This window comes from Wyeomyia smithii, chromosome 1 (genome assembly GCF_029784165.1).
Source record: "Wyeomyia smithii strain HCP4-BCI-WySm-NY-G18 chromosome 1, ASM2978416v1, whole genome shotgun sequence".
In the NCBI taxonomy this organism is placed as follows: domain Eukaryota; kingdom Metazoa; phylum Arthropoda; class Insecta; order Diptera; family Culicidae; genus Wyeomyia; species Wyeomyia smithii.
The window spans coordinates 189,838,909-189,854,004 of NC_073694.1; the positions used below are offsets into that span (position 1 = coordinate 189,838,909).

Below are 15,096 nucleotides of genomic sequence, written 5' to 3' on the forward strand. Positions count from 1 at the left end.
ACTCAGACTTCGCAGCCAACTGTTGAGTTTACAGGACAATTGCACGGCTAGCGCTACGATCCTACTGACACTAACAATTTCTCCCGAGTCGGGACTGGACCAACTGGGAGCCACAACCTGGACCCAGTGAGTGACAGTGACCCTTACACACATGGCAAAAGTCAATAGGCTATGGTGTGCCACTTCTTTACAGTAATCCTAGCCAGATTGAAGAAGACATACGGGAATACGCTCGGGAAAACAGCCGAAAACCGAGCAATACGTCGACAACTTCTTGATACAGCATGGAACTCGTCTACGTGGTAAGGTGAGGTATAAACACTGTTTGTACAAATCATACATTCTGTGAGCTACTTTCGCAATAAAGCATGTTTAATTCTTCCACTGGGTTGTGTCCCTGAAGAAGTGAAGCTCAACCAAAATACATATCGGGAACTAGTTCTATAGAATGTCGTCGAACCGTTCGCACGCGGTCATTTTTAAAATCAAGGTTTAGGCTTTCCAACAAGACTTGGCACCCAAATCTGGATTGCGGAACATTTTTCAGGGCTCATTTCAAGCTCGAAATGACCGGCGAGTTTATCTATGAACTTCACTGTTTGGATGTCGAAGTCTACTCTAAAAAACCGTTAGAGTGTGGATGTCTTGAAGCGACATCTGGCGGTAGCCTGAGATAAAAAAATAGCCTCAAGAGTACCTACGATCTTCGATCGTCAGCGGCGAGTGGTTCAATTCAAGGGCGAACAAGTAGAACTTAGCCAGTGAATTTTCAGAAGTATTAGATATATTTTCAAGTGAGGTTTATTGAAGTTGAAACAACATGTTTTTGTCTTGATAAATTTATCAGTTTGTTTTAATGTAGCAATGTAGCCCTTCAATTACTGAACGCTGTATAAATGATGCGTTACAGACAACCATTGCACCACTCGGTGATCAGCACTGTAATACTTATTCAATCTTGATTATCTGTGAAACGCCAAAAGTAGAAGTCTAAATAAATCATCGCATCGAAGTGCTGTTCGTTCGGTTTGGACGATTCCAGCGAAAAACGCCATACGTAGATAACGCGCTTACGCCACTCAGCATTCGGCCGTCCGTTCGTCTGATCTTTTATCAAAAGTCAACTTTGAACTTGCACGCGGGCAAATTACCCGCTGCATGTAATTCGAGTGGCATTCAAGAGGGAAAGCTTTTGGACCGTGCAAATTTCCGCCTGAAATGGAACGGCTTTTCATGATCAGACAACTGCGTAAATGGTCAGCTCGGCACTCGGCACTGCGCTGCCCACCGGAGGATTCAAGTGTTCCGTAATGCGTATTTTGATTATATGGAAAGCCCTCGGGAAATGAACACGGGGCTGCAAAATTGTTTGATGCCGGTACAATTTTAAGCGAACAGCAGCGGTACTGACGGGCCGCTGGGAGCAGAGTTGTTAATCGGCTCATGTTTACGGTAAAAATCACCTGAATGTTAATTACTATTATAGCTGTGGACCGGAAAGAACGCGCCCACTCGTTGCAAACTGACGGCGGCTGGGGTTACAGGATCGAGAATTTCCAGCTATGAACACGCAAAAAAATAAGCTGGAAACGCTTCCAACCTTATACATACAGGTTTTTATTTGATAAGAGCAAATATTTTCAAGATAATCAACTTATTTTTATTGCTCAATAGCAAATAAATGATCGCTAAATGTTTTAATTCATCTTCCGGTGGTTGGTTACGTATTTCTAAAGACAATGTTCTAGAAATCGATCAATTCAGATCCAGTTGTTATAAACAACGTTTCGTTTTATAGTTAAGCAATTTGAGGATAAATCTCCTTGACACTGCACTGTGGTCCAAACGTAAAACGTTAGACGCTACAGAATAAAGTTCTTGGTCATTAAGCGAACTAACTAAGTGAGTCAATAGAGTATCGAAAGCCTCTAAATAAATTTAAAAAGTCGAACAAACTAATCAAACGGAAGACTACCCAAGCAATTTAATCTTACCATGAAACTGAAAATAAATCCCGAATGCACTCGGTTATTGACGGTCTAATCAAACGGCTATCAAACAATGCCACAACCAAACAATTGCCAATCTCAACTTTTCCCCCCCGAAACTGACTCATTCGATTAAATGGAGTTTCATTTGTTCGTTTTCTATTTTACGACCCGTTCTATTCACAGATCCGCCCGATATCAGCGTGGACAAGTCCTGGATCCACTCCGGCGAGGGCTTCGAAGCACAGCTCGAGTGCATTGTTCATGCCGATCCGCAACCCACGGTAAGTTAATTCACGCTCGTTTCGTATTTCGTTCGTCTGTAGGAGCGAAAGAGGCAGAGGAGGCAAAAATTTCACGTTTGCACGAGTACGTGTCGGTTTCGTCTTGTGATAAATAAAATCCAATCAATGTCAACAGTACTGTCCAATTCAAAAGTTTTACTTATGTGGCTGAGAGGCACTATACTTGTCAGTTTAGTATATTCATAACACTCAATGAATCTCCTACTACAGCAACGTTACAATTTCTACTGCGTCATCGATATAACCGAAAACCAGGAACCTGGTGAAAAGCGTAGAAATGGTACCACCTAAAAACTTGACAAGCCGCTTGAACCGGCTGGATAGGCCCATTTTCCCCGACAAGTGCTTTGTCGTCGTTTCAGTAGAGGGAAATCCGTACGTATGATGGGCCAGGCTGGAAAATGCAACAGGACCTGCCAATGGAGCGAATCCGGCGTGAACAGGAGTAGCACTCTGACCTGTGAACACGATGAAGCGAGATAATGGTGTCAAGGCTTGAAAAGGCATATCGTCTCTCCGGCTCCTTCCGACATCTATATAATTGCACGCAACAGTGCTTTGTTCCTTTGAAGGGAAAAATGGTGTATGTAGCTTAGGGCCCCAATCATCGTATGGAAAAAAAGTGACCAGAAAATTTAAAAAAAAAAACCCTATACAAAATGTTCACCTGCTCGAAAAAACACCCTGTGCAAAATTTCAGCTCAATCGGGCTTAAAATGGGGTGGCGCAAGGCGATTGAAGTTTGGCTTTTTTGAAAACCGAAAAATCACCCAAGGGGGGGGGGGGGGGTACGTGAAATTTCGGTTTTCGAAAAATTTTTTTTTTTTGATGCCAAATGACTCAAAAACGCATGAAACGTCGAGAATTGGTGTCATCTGAAAAAAAAAATTTTCGCGAAAATTTACTCTCTGGGACTCAGCGTTTTTTCGATTGTGGAAGGCGGAGTTCAAAATGTTTAGAATTCATCTTTTGAAATTGATCACTAGTCTCTCGAAATAGCTTGTATAATGATATACACTATAACTAGCATCGAATACATTATGTTTCATTAGGGTGGTTCATTTATTCGACATAGGGTGGTTCATAATATTGTGTAAAAATGAGTATAAAATGAAAAAAAAATCACTTTTCACTGAATACCAATAGAAAAATTCCTGAAAATATAATAGGGGTCTTCACATCGTGCTCGTATACGAATACCCAGCCGTAAACTGTGTATCATCCATTACTCGTCAATGGAGGTGAGTATTTTTACGGCTGGGTATTTGTTTACGAGCTCGACATGAATACCCATAATATTTGTTATATCATTGTCGTTGAGATGGCAATGTTGAATTGGAAAAATTATAAGTAAAATGGCAAAATATTACAAAACAAATTTACAAAATGTATCAAACTACTCTGTGCAAAAAAAAATCATCTCAACCAAAAATAAGATTGTGTCTCGTGGAAAATGTTGAATGCTTTCATGTCATTTGCAAAATCACACACGGGAGGTACCTGGAGTTTTAATATTTGAAAAATGTTTTCGATTCCAAGTGTATCAAACTTTTAAAAGAAACGGTGGAAGTTGATGGAATATGTTATATTACTTTGTTTGAAAAATCTACTCTCTAAGACACTTGCACTCGTCTTTCGAATGTTGTACCAGACAACTTATTTGTTTTATTTACCCCAATAATGTCCTTTGCCAACACTTGATTGAACACACAGTGCTCTGGCTTATATAATCGGACAAAAGACTGTATTGATGTTATTCAGTGATAATGAGAGTATAGGGATCTCAATCAGATACGCAACACAATCGACTCGTTGTTTCTGGGTTTGCGTCGTTTTGACAGTTCGACCATGCATTTTCTGTCAAGTTCGCATCATCAGATCGTGAACTCGTTAGCTGAAACTTTGCATAGACGTTTTTATAGGCAAAAGATGCCATTTTGTGCTATTGGTTTAATTTATTGAAACACAACTCATTTTTGAAAAGCTATTGGAAAATGCTATTTCGGATAGGTATTGATGATTACAATTTTTTTTAGATATAACACGGTTCGTTTGAGCGGTGTGACATCTTCGGCAAAGTTGTAAATAATAGTTTTGTTTTTTTTTTTAAATACACTCTGAAAACACATTACTAATTTAAAAATAAATAAAAGAAATTTATAAATTAATTATCGAAAACAGCCCATATAAAAAAACCGATTATTTTTAATAAAAACTACGAAAGTTTTCCTGAACAACGAAACCGGCCATGGAGAAATCAGAAAAAAAAGTCATATTTTTTAAATTTTTTTTTTCACAGGGTACAATATTTTTGGAGGAACGAAGTTCCCCCCTTGGGTGATTTTGCGGTTTTCAAAAAAGCCAAACTTCAATGGCTTTGCGCCACCCCACTTTAAGTCCGATTGAGCTGAAATTTTGCACAGAGTTTTTTTTCGAGCAGGTGAACATTTTGTATAGGGTTTTTTTTTTGAAATTCGAGATGACCATTTTGCCTGGCACCCTAATGTAGCTGTTGTCTACCATGACTCAATTCTGCAAGTTGATCTACAGACGAGCGAATTATTTCACTAACTTTTTTAAACAAATCAAAAATTATCAAATTAACCGTGAGTTGAACTCAAAGATTTTATGCAATAATCGATTTATGAGTCGTCTAGAAACCATATTTAACAGATATAGATAGAGTAAGAAACATTCATTTTTCTGCATTTAAAAATGATATACCTGAATTAGTTCTACTACGAAATCAAATTATATTCTTCCAGAAAATCATGTTCAAATATGGAAAAATTGTTATTTGGCATACAGGGAATAGACAAAATGATTGAAACTGGCAAAGTAATGTTAATTTTAAAATGGCCATATCTTTACGAGATTTGAATCTATTGCGACACAACAGGTCGTTCAACATTTTACTCAACCAAAGTTATAAATACGAAGAAAGCTAATGTTTTGTTACTTTACTTTACTGTTTTGTTCATTCTATTGTGCTAAAATACTAACAGTTGAACGAGTTAAAAGGCCGTTAAAAATATCACATTTATAAAAATAAATTAGTAGATCAAAGTAATCTAACTAGAAAATATTGTTAGATTGACTCTAATTAATTCATTTTTTTGAATTATTCGTAAATTATTCGGAAAAGATAAATTTTCATTTCGTGGTCCCGAAATGCGTAATTTTTTCATCGACTCACAGGATTTCCCATAAATCTGGCAGAATGTCAAAAATTTAGAGATACGATTTTTTTAAACTAATAAGTTTATTGTTTCATTGGACGCTCTAAATTTACAATTCTTTTTCTGGAAACCCTGGGATTTTTGTATCAAGATTTTTGAGACAAAATTTAAAGGCCAAATGCTTCCAATAATTCCTTCTTTGGCACCTCTATACATACACAACAGTTTCACGCAAAAAAAAATCCTACCCGCAAACTTTTTGCTCCCATCCCCATCCCGCAATTTTGATCTTCTAGGCCTCACGTCTAGGCCGACCCTATCATTTGAGTTTTTTTTTGGATTCCTTAAAAAATTTCACATGGAATGTGAAATTTTGTAGAAGGTGAATTTTTAATTTTGAAGATAGATATGCATTAAATACCATGCGCTTCCATCAAGCATTGCGGCGACTTTTCGTAATGGAGACGCATGGCGGTTCATTAATGTCAAATGTCTCAATTTCAATACAATTTTGGATTGTTTTTTTTAATTGGGCTGAACCTTGCACAGATGGGTTTAATGTGTCATTTTGTGCCCTTAGAATTTTTTTGAAGTAGAATTACGTCTTACGGCAAACAATACAAACTAAAACATAGAGACCGTCACGGAAATCATCCTCCAACTTCAAATGCTTACAACTCAGTCAGTTTCCAACCGATTTCCTTCAACAAAATGGATTCCAAAAGTCCAAACCGGACAAAATGAAAGATTTTAGATAGTCAACCATTCCTTTGAATTTTGGTGCCCCTAGCCATTACCAAAACGCGTCAACTTAGTGACTTAGAGACTAAGGTCACCAAAATTCATAGGAATGGTAAACTTTTATTTTTTCCGGTTAGAGCTTTCGAAGTTTAGTACCCTGACCCGTCTTGAGGCGGAGTTTCTGACCGGGTAAGCAAAGACAGGCTAGTGGTCCTCTTCGAGGTGGCACTTAGGCCACTTGCTTGAAGATACGGGAAACGGAACCGCAGATTTGGGAGTGTGGCGTTTCTGGCCTACTACATTTTTCAAGTAAGAAACTAGTGTATTTCGGAACAACTGTAGTTCCTTCAGACACAGCGTACTTGGCTAGCTCTCTCCAGGCAACAGCAAACGTACGGATGTCTGAGGCTTCGGCGCTTGTCTTCGACGCTACATTAACGATATGCTTGTTAACGGATATACAGTTGACGAAAAACTAATGGCTTCGCTCACAATGCTCATATGTTTACTTACAAACAATAATCAACGCAACTCGTCCCATTTTCAGAACTCTTTCATTCTACCACCTACTTCAAGCCGCCCTGGTATATGCGCTAGTCCTCTCCGTAGGTATTCAACCCTCTAATGCCCAAGCCCCCTTTAGACAGGCTTCAGTCAAATAACTGTAAATACTTAAAAAATGTTTATAAAGATTCATACTGATTTTACCAAAACCTATCTAAAGGCGGGTTTGGGCACTAGAGGATTAAGACAATCACACGGGTTTTTTCATCATCTCATCGCTTCTCCGTTTGTTCGTGGTAACATCGTTTTTCCGTTGAATCAAATTCGCGAGTTACATTGTCTGGTCGTGGCAAAAAAGGCAAATTCAAGAGAATGACATAGTCTCGTTAATCTCGTACCGGGCGCCAATTTCCGGTAGGTCGAAGACATCTTCTTCCGAAGAAAACTTGAAACAGGCACGAGATACAATTAACATGTTTCGATACGATTTTGTGTTCTCTCATATGCTTTTAAAAACACAATCGAATCTTAATGAGTTTCAATAACAAATCCTGAAAGAAGTTGTTCTGAAACAACTCTAACAAATTATTCGTCTCTATCAAAGCATGTTGTTTCTAACAATGGCTGTTATCTTGTTTTATATCTTATCTTATTTTGTTAGACATTTGATACCTTAGTAACAAAGTTTGATATGGGTTTGATACTAGTAGAATTATTTTTGTTATAATTTATGTTATTTTAAAACATAACGGAATCAATTGAAAACATAACCTGAAAGGTTTTTCTCATAACAAACTAACAGTTGCTGTTACATTTTTGTTTTGTCTTTCTGATCGGGATATGTTCAATTGAAGCAGTAAAAATGGAAACAGGCCTCTAAATAAATCTTTAAATTCGACATAAAATTTTTATCCAATGTGAATTAGTTCCACCCATGCTGTTTGGTTTGACGATAAGGGGGTACTCTAAAGCATACGATAGGCTTTTAAATCGAACAGTAGAGCCATCAGCCAAAAACTAGTTCTCCAAATTTTACTGATCGAAATGAGATCCCTGCATACTAAATAAAAGCTTTGCGCAGTTAAGGAAATGATAAAGCATAGACGGAGCCTAATTTACAATGTCAGCGTATATCGTACGCGATCTGGCGATTACGCATTAATGCGATCGGCCTTTTTCAAGGATATTATTGCATTCGAATGATTATAATGGATGGTTTTTACTATGCATAAACAGTGGTATAAATGAAACTAATCCGATTTAAAACAGAAAAGATCGGCATGTTCTGCTAACAATGCTGATTTCGTTTCAGAAAATTCACAACACTCTATTAAAAGAGATTCAACATCTTAAAGAAACGATTATAGTTTGAAAGCACAGCAGAGTTTCTTTTTTTTACTTTCTACTCATGTCTGCCACCAATTAAAATCAGCTGGAACAGAATTTTCCCCCAGTCGCACATCGGCAATATGCAACTCACAACAATTGCACTCCGTATTTCCAAGCACATCTGGTAATTTTGTTCAATTCACGTCATTGAAGATTGCTACTTGCATGACGTGCGGGAATATTCGCGTCCTGTTGTTATCCCTGCAGCAGTTCCTATTATTTTGAGAGGCTTAAATAAGTATTCCCGTAAGCCAACGTAGAAGCAACGCACTTGTCTGACACCCTTCTAACCAACCAAGGGGCATCATAACTCACAGGAATTGTTAAAAGGTTAGAACCTTTCTAGGGCAACTATTGTGAGGTTTGCAGCGAAGTTTTATTTTAACTTTCGTCGTCAAGTGTTTTATAAAGAGCTCAATTATGTACGGGGAAAAAATTTGAAACGTTGCTTGCAAGACACGACCGCAAGGTTAACGTTGTGACGTCACACCCCGCGCAGAATACCTAATGTTCCGTCACGAAGTATCAGTCAGACGGTGCTTTTTCAGTTTATCCCATAAGGCAGCATGCCTTCTGCTTGTTTTGAAGAAAAACAGGTAGAATGCAAACCAGAACACGGCCGTCTACCGTCGCCCCCGGATACAAGATCATTAGTAAAGGAAGCAAAAAAGACCTTGAAAAAAGGCCGAGAAACAGTTCTGCTATGCGAACGTTGTCAAAGCACTCCGTCTTCCGCGATGCAGGTCAGGTAAGCCACTGAGACATTGCATAAACTCGGTAACAAGCAAAAGAACTCGACAAACGATAGCGTCGCACATGCTCACGCGTGGGTCTTAGTGCCCACCAGGTCCGGATTTAAGGGGGGTGGCAAAAGCCTCGGGTCTCTCGACGCGAAACCCCCCCCCCCCAGTCCTGGGCCAGACGTGAAGAAACAGTGGAGACCTTTTTTGTTGCTCGTCAGCTTACAGCGAAGCGTTAAGTCATATCAAAATTTAAAACTTTCTTACCTCTATTTTATTGAGGAATTTCTTTTTCTCGAAACTATGAATTATGAGTTTTGCAAGTTTTGAGCGCAATCAACGATATGCCAATTTTTGCTCGTTATTTGCTTTGTAGAGTTAATGCGAACCAATCACGGGTGCTGAATTTCCTTGTTATGATGCTTACAGTTTAAAGCAGTAAATAACTGTCCGTTTATTGATAGTAAACTCACGATCACTGAAGTACTCAGATGCACACTATTTCCAAAGCTGCAAAAACGTGATCTAAATTATTTAGACCCAAAAAAAATGATTTTAGAGCCACAGTGAGTAGAAAGTTGATCCGTTAATTTTGCTCCATTCTGTAGAAGTGGCAATTTTGTGTTTAATTTACTAAGCAGTTAAAAATTAATTTTACTTTTTTCATTTTTTCATATATAAATTTAATTTGTTCAAAAAATTTGTAGCCCTTTTCATAAGAAATAACTTTGCCACCAAAAAACAATTCTGTTAATATAATGTTCAACAGTGATTTCCTACAATTTTATTTCATATTATTTACAACATTGCAGTTGTTTGCTATAACAAACCGAATAATTTAATCGAAAAAAGTATATTTTTATCTCTTATATTTCTTTGGTTATTGACGATGTTCATTAAAACAATGCACTAATTTACTAACAGGCATCTTTAAAATCTGCAAATACCTGAAGACCAAACTATTTCGATGTTAAGGTATAGTAAAACATCATTCAATCCAGATAGAGGCATTTGTGTCTCTCTGTCTCCTGTGTCGATATTTGTGAGTAAATTAGTGCTTATTTTGATATAAATCCTTATTACTAAACAGATATACGGGATAAAAATAAACTTTCTTCGGCGAATTTTAGTCTTTCAATATAATAAACAAAATTGTAGAACATTGAGAAAATTTAGAAAGTCAATATAAAAAGTTATATTAAAAAATTATTTCAAGGGGCATTATAAAGAAAACTTCACAATAGCTCATTTTAAATGGCAGATAGAAGTATAGTGTCTTCGTTAAAGTTATTCTTATAAAATGTGCTAAAGTGGATTTTCATGTGCTAATTAAAAAAATAAAATTCGTTTCTCACTTTTAGGTATATTGATCAAAAAATTCGAACTTTTACAAAATGGATTCGAACTTTTACAACTTTTACAAAATGAAACAACTTTGCTAAAAACACTACGACTCCAAAATCAATATTTTCGAAGAAAAAGCAATTAGTTTAAATTAGCGAATTTTTTTCCTGTATGAACTTTTTCACTGCGACCAGAATCGTTGATCTATTGCTTGATATGCCCGGGTGTCTGCTGTATCCCGCACTTATATTATTGGCAATACCGCTTTTGAGAAGTGGCATGCTTATTTTTTTTTGCTTGTGTGTAATGTGCTACCCTTCCTTTTACACGCTTACTGTTCTCCTATACCGAGCCTCGTTCCTCCTGCCAAATATCACCAATGACAATTTCCTGGAGAAGTTTCGTCGTGCGTCCTTCTGGCCAATTTTATTAATAAGAGGGACTTATTTTTGAAGAGGAAGTCACACAAAGCTATTGCAGATTTCAGTGTACAGGAAGGGCAGCTAGTGGGAACCTGAGAATAAACCCATGCTGAAAATCCATTTGACATCGAATGGCCTGATTCTACTAAGATTCGAACCCATGACCATCCGCTTGACGAAGCGGACTTTGTAACCTTGCGGCTACGCAGCACCCCAATTTAAATTAGCGAATTATTCTAGTAGAAATTGTCAACCACAAAAAAATACGGAGATAAAAAAGCTTTCTTCAATTAAATCGTTTGTTGCGTTATAGCAAACAATATTGTAGAACATTGAAAATTCTAGAAAATCACTATAAAAAGTTAGATAGAAAAAAATATTTTTAGGAGAAATCTATAAAAAAGGGAATTTAAATGGATAGATTGAAGTATGTTTTCTTCAACAAAGTTGTTTCCTTAAAAAATTACTACAACTTTGCTGACCAAAGTGAATTTTTATAATCCAAAATAAGAAATTTAAAATTCGTTTCTCACTGTTTCAATTGGAATTTCAATTTCTATAACATGGCCAATAGTTAATGGAACAACTTTGCTGAAGACATTATGGCTCTAAAATCAATGTTTTTGGGTCAAAATAATTCCGATTACGTTTATGCAGCTTTAGAAACAGTGTGAAATGGTTTGTTTCAATTTTTACAAAACTGAGGACATACTTGTGTGTCGACGGTGCTTTCCGCACAGAAGGGAGATTGAAAATCTAGCGCTGTTGAAGGTGCTGTTCACTGTGGCTGTCCGTCCGCTATGGAAGGCAGCGAGATATTCCAAATCGCAGTCTGTTGCAGCTGCTTGTTGCTGGTCGATCCATTTGCAATAAATCAGCCTCTTATGACAGTGATCGGATATACAGCTGCTGCTATCCGCTGTTACCCGCAGCTATTCAGCTATGACCATCATAGTGGCCATCCACTAGTAAACTGATTGTTTTGAGCGGCAGCAGGCCCAAATATAGTCCGAAAAGTGCTTTACCAGTTAATATTCTGACAACCGTGTTTAGGGAAGCGAGCATTAAGCGACCAATCAAAGGTCGAAATCGGCTTTTCAACAAGGTTTAACAATTTCAATAGTACAATCACAGACAAACAGACGTGCCACTCGAAGACGATTTCAATAATGTCACTAGTGTCACTATAAGCAAGCGTGTACATTCATTATCAACGACAAAAACCGTCAGTAATGCCGCAGGGATTGATTAAACCTTCTAGTGCTCCAGATAATTCCTAGACGGGCTTCGGTAAAATCACTATGAATCATTATAAACACTTTTTAAGTGTTTATTGAAGCTTTTTAGAGGTTTGATTGTAGCCCTCTGGTCACTAGAGGGTTAGGCAAGCGTGCACACCCATTAGCAAAGACAAAAACCGTTTTACAAGAATAAGTTAGCAGGCAATAAGCTCAGATGGTGGCGCATTAATGTAACGTTTCGAATAAGGACAAAGATTTTTCAGGATTTTTCTTCGAAGTGGCACGTCTGTTTGTCTGTGGTACAATTGTTCGTATTATAAAACTTGAATGTTTTGCATTTGAGCGGGGACATAGATGATTTTCCAATCGATTGCTGTAAGAATGGAGGCAATCGGTTGGGAACTGACTGTGTTTTGAATATTTGAAAGTGGACAGTTTTCGTGACGCTATCGATGTTTACGGTTTTTCAATTTGTACCCCTATATATGTTACCGTAAGACTGTATAAAACTAGCGAACCTGTATATAAGAGAAATGACAAGGCACCCACCGCTTAGGCAATTGTCACACCAAAACGAATAACGGCAATGCAAAATTTTACAGCTCGACGGTTTTGATGTTGACAGTCGCCTGGGGGGGGGGGGGGGGGGGGTAGGGTTTTGAAGGCAGAAAAAACAGGTTTTTACAGATTTTTTTCTGGGCGTACGGTGAAAGTAAATTTATTTCTGATTATTGTACATTAATAGTAGTAATTGAACTATATTCTGTAAAATATTGGTTGAAAAATATTGAAAATTGACCGAATGGTAGCAATTCTTCGCAGGCGCCACAGAAAAAATACTTTTTGCGGTGCACGTCACACCTCAGCACTGGATTATCTGAAATGAAATAACCAAAGTTTTTCCTTTAATTTTTATGTCCCTCTAGGTATCTCTGTCGAGTTTTTCCAGTTTTTTTTTATTTTTGAACTTTTTACAAGACTTGAAAGTGAAAATATCGATTTTTGGCCTAAATTCATGACTATTGTTGTTAATAATAAAAAAAATAAAATCAAAAACGAAAAAATCTCAACAGGGTTACCTCATAAATTATGTAAGGAAATACTGTAAAAAATTTGAGAACGATCGGTTGAATAGATTTTGAGATACAGAGTGCACCGACTCAAAAAACATCGATTTGAGAAAAACGCGTTTAAAGTTTTTGTAGCGAAAAGGCCCCGATAAAACTTAGTAAGCTATTTATTTTTTATTTTACTCACTTGGAATCATCAATGCTGGGACATTCTTGAGTTACTATACTTTCATAATATGCAATAAAAAAATCACTTTTTTTAACCCTCAAAACCCTACTCCCCTCCCCCCCCCCCCTTAACGGTGAGTGTCTTGGCGACTCTCTCGTGTATAGGCTGACTATATAAAACCGAGCCTGACCTGTACGACAGCTCATTCTTGACTATGCATTTTGTTTCTTCGGACATGACAGCCTATTTTGTTTATTCGGAAAAAGTCCTGTAGGTTGGGCCTGCGATGGTGATATCCTGCCGTTTTTCTTCGTTCTCCTTTTTCTTGGACCGATGGCAAAATGAATACGAAGCAAACCATTTCATAAATTTCGCAACGCCTCGCTTTCATTATAGCATCGACCTTATTTTCGCGAATCGCGCTGTAAAGGCTGTAATTAGCGACAGCTTGGAAGAAGCAACATACATGAAGATATGAAAAACAAAACAGCCCGTTTGGCATTGCATGTATGCGCTGTCGTCAGTGGCTGTCGGGCTGTGTATCGACCGTATGGGGAGCAGGGAAAGTTGTGTAATACAATGAGAGCCAAATTAATTCAAATAATGGTGCCACAGAAAGATAGTTCTTTTCAGGAGGCTGTCTAACGCCTATAATATAACTCTCTACAAATAATGTAGTAGATATTATTTGGTTTTAAAAATATTCTCTGGGAGGTATTCGAACAGAACCAAAAACCGAAGTCGCCATCTTGGATTTTGAAATGACAGCTGTGGCCGATTTTTGGTCTCTGCATTATTCCGGTCGTGGAATTACCGAAATTGAGTGGTATTTGGTCTTTTCCGAAAACCAGAAGACATTGTCTCAAGACTTTGAAAAAAACAACACCTGGAGTTGATTTTCGCGTTTTAAGCATCATTCAGGTCCTGGTTTTGGGCATTTTGAGCCTCTGTTCATCATCCCGATTAAGAAAATATCCTTATTGGGTGGTATTTGATCATTTGGGCTGAGTATCTTATTTTTGTTTATCAAGTTTCGAATATTTTTTTATATATTTTATTACTTATAATTTACCTATATATTTTTATTTTTTTAATCCAGTTTATTTTTTTTCCTGATTATATCGGGGAACTTCAATTATTACGTTGCGTTAAAATAACTATTTTTGACCCCCTCTGTTTTTGTGTGGATCTTCAATATTTTCCGTACAGGTTGCAATGCTCTATCAGAAAATCTTCGTTTTGTTTTTCAAAAAAAAAATATCCCAGACCACTGCATGAAAGTCTTGACCATTGAAGCAGTGGTATTAGTATGAATTTTTTTGTTTATGTTTCAAAATAGCAAATAGTGGGATGAACACCAAAGCATGAGTGGCACGAAAATTGGAGCATTGGTAAGAAAATTAAAGGAGCGTTGAGCAAACTGGTTTATCTTACAAAATATTGAAAAAAAATCTCCAGGTTTACTATATTTTCATTCTAATCTGAGTCATCCTAGTAAAATAATTAAGTAAATAGGTTGTATAATTTGGGAATCGACCGTAATATTGATATCGGGGGATTTCGGCTAAGCGGTCTTTTAATTTGGAAACAATTCTACTACGATCTACAATTGTGGTGTTGTCTAGGTTGAATTTGTGTCTGAAGTCAACGCAATGTTGTATAAGTGCAGTTTTCTCTCTCATCTCTTCTATTGTTGTTGTTGTGTGGGTACCATCCATGATCTCATCTACACGTTTCATGTTGGATTTGTGGTGCAATAGTCTTGTGTTGAGTTTGTTTGATGTCATACCAATGTAGCAGCTATTGCAGTTGCTACATGATATTTTGTAAACAACGCTGTGACAGTCTGATTTATTGAGTGGGTCTTTTACTCTCGAGAGAAATTGGTTAACTGTGTTGGTTTGTCTGCATGCTATGTGGTATTGTGGATAGTCATGTGTAAGCATTTTTGCTAGTCGTTCTGTCAGCATCGGAACGCATAAATAGGTTGTGTGAGGATTCACC

The 15,096-nt window shown here is 37.4% G+C and overlaps 1 protein-coding gene across 3 annotated transcripts in view; it reads left to right on the plus strand.

The window, feature by feature from the left end:
• LOC129718361 (limbic system-associated membrane protein) overlaps positions 1 to 15,096 on the plus strand; it is a 966,807-nt gene that overhangs the window by 877,605 nt on the left and 74,106 nt on the right. For all 3 annotated transcript variants that reach the window (XM_055669073.1, XM_055669074.1, XM_055669075.1), the window contains one exon: positions 2,175 to 2,272. In XM_055669073.1, coding sequence (XP_055525048.1) covers positions 2,175 to 2,272 — 98 coding nt within the window. The remainder of the gene's footprint in view (positions 1 to 2,174; positions 2,273 to 15,096) is intronic.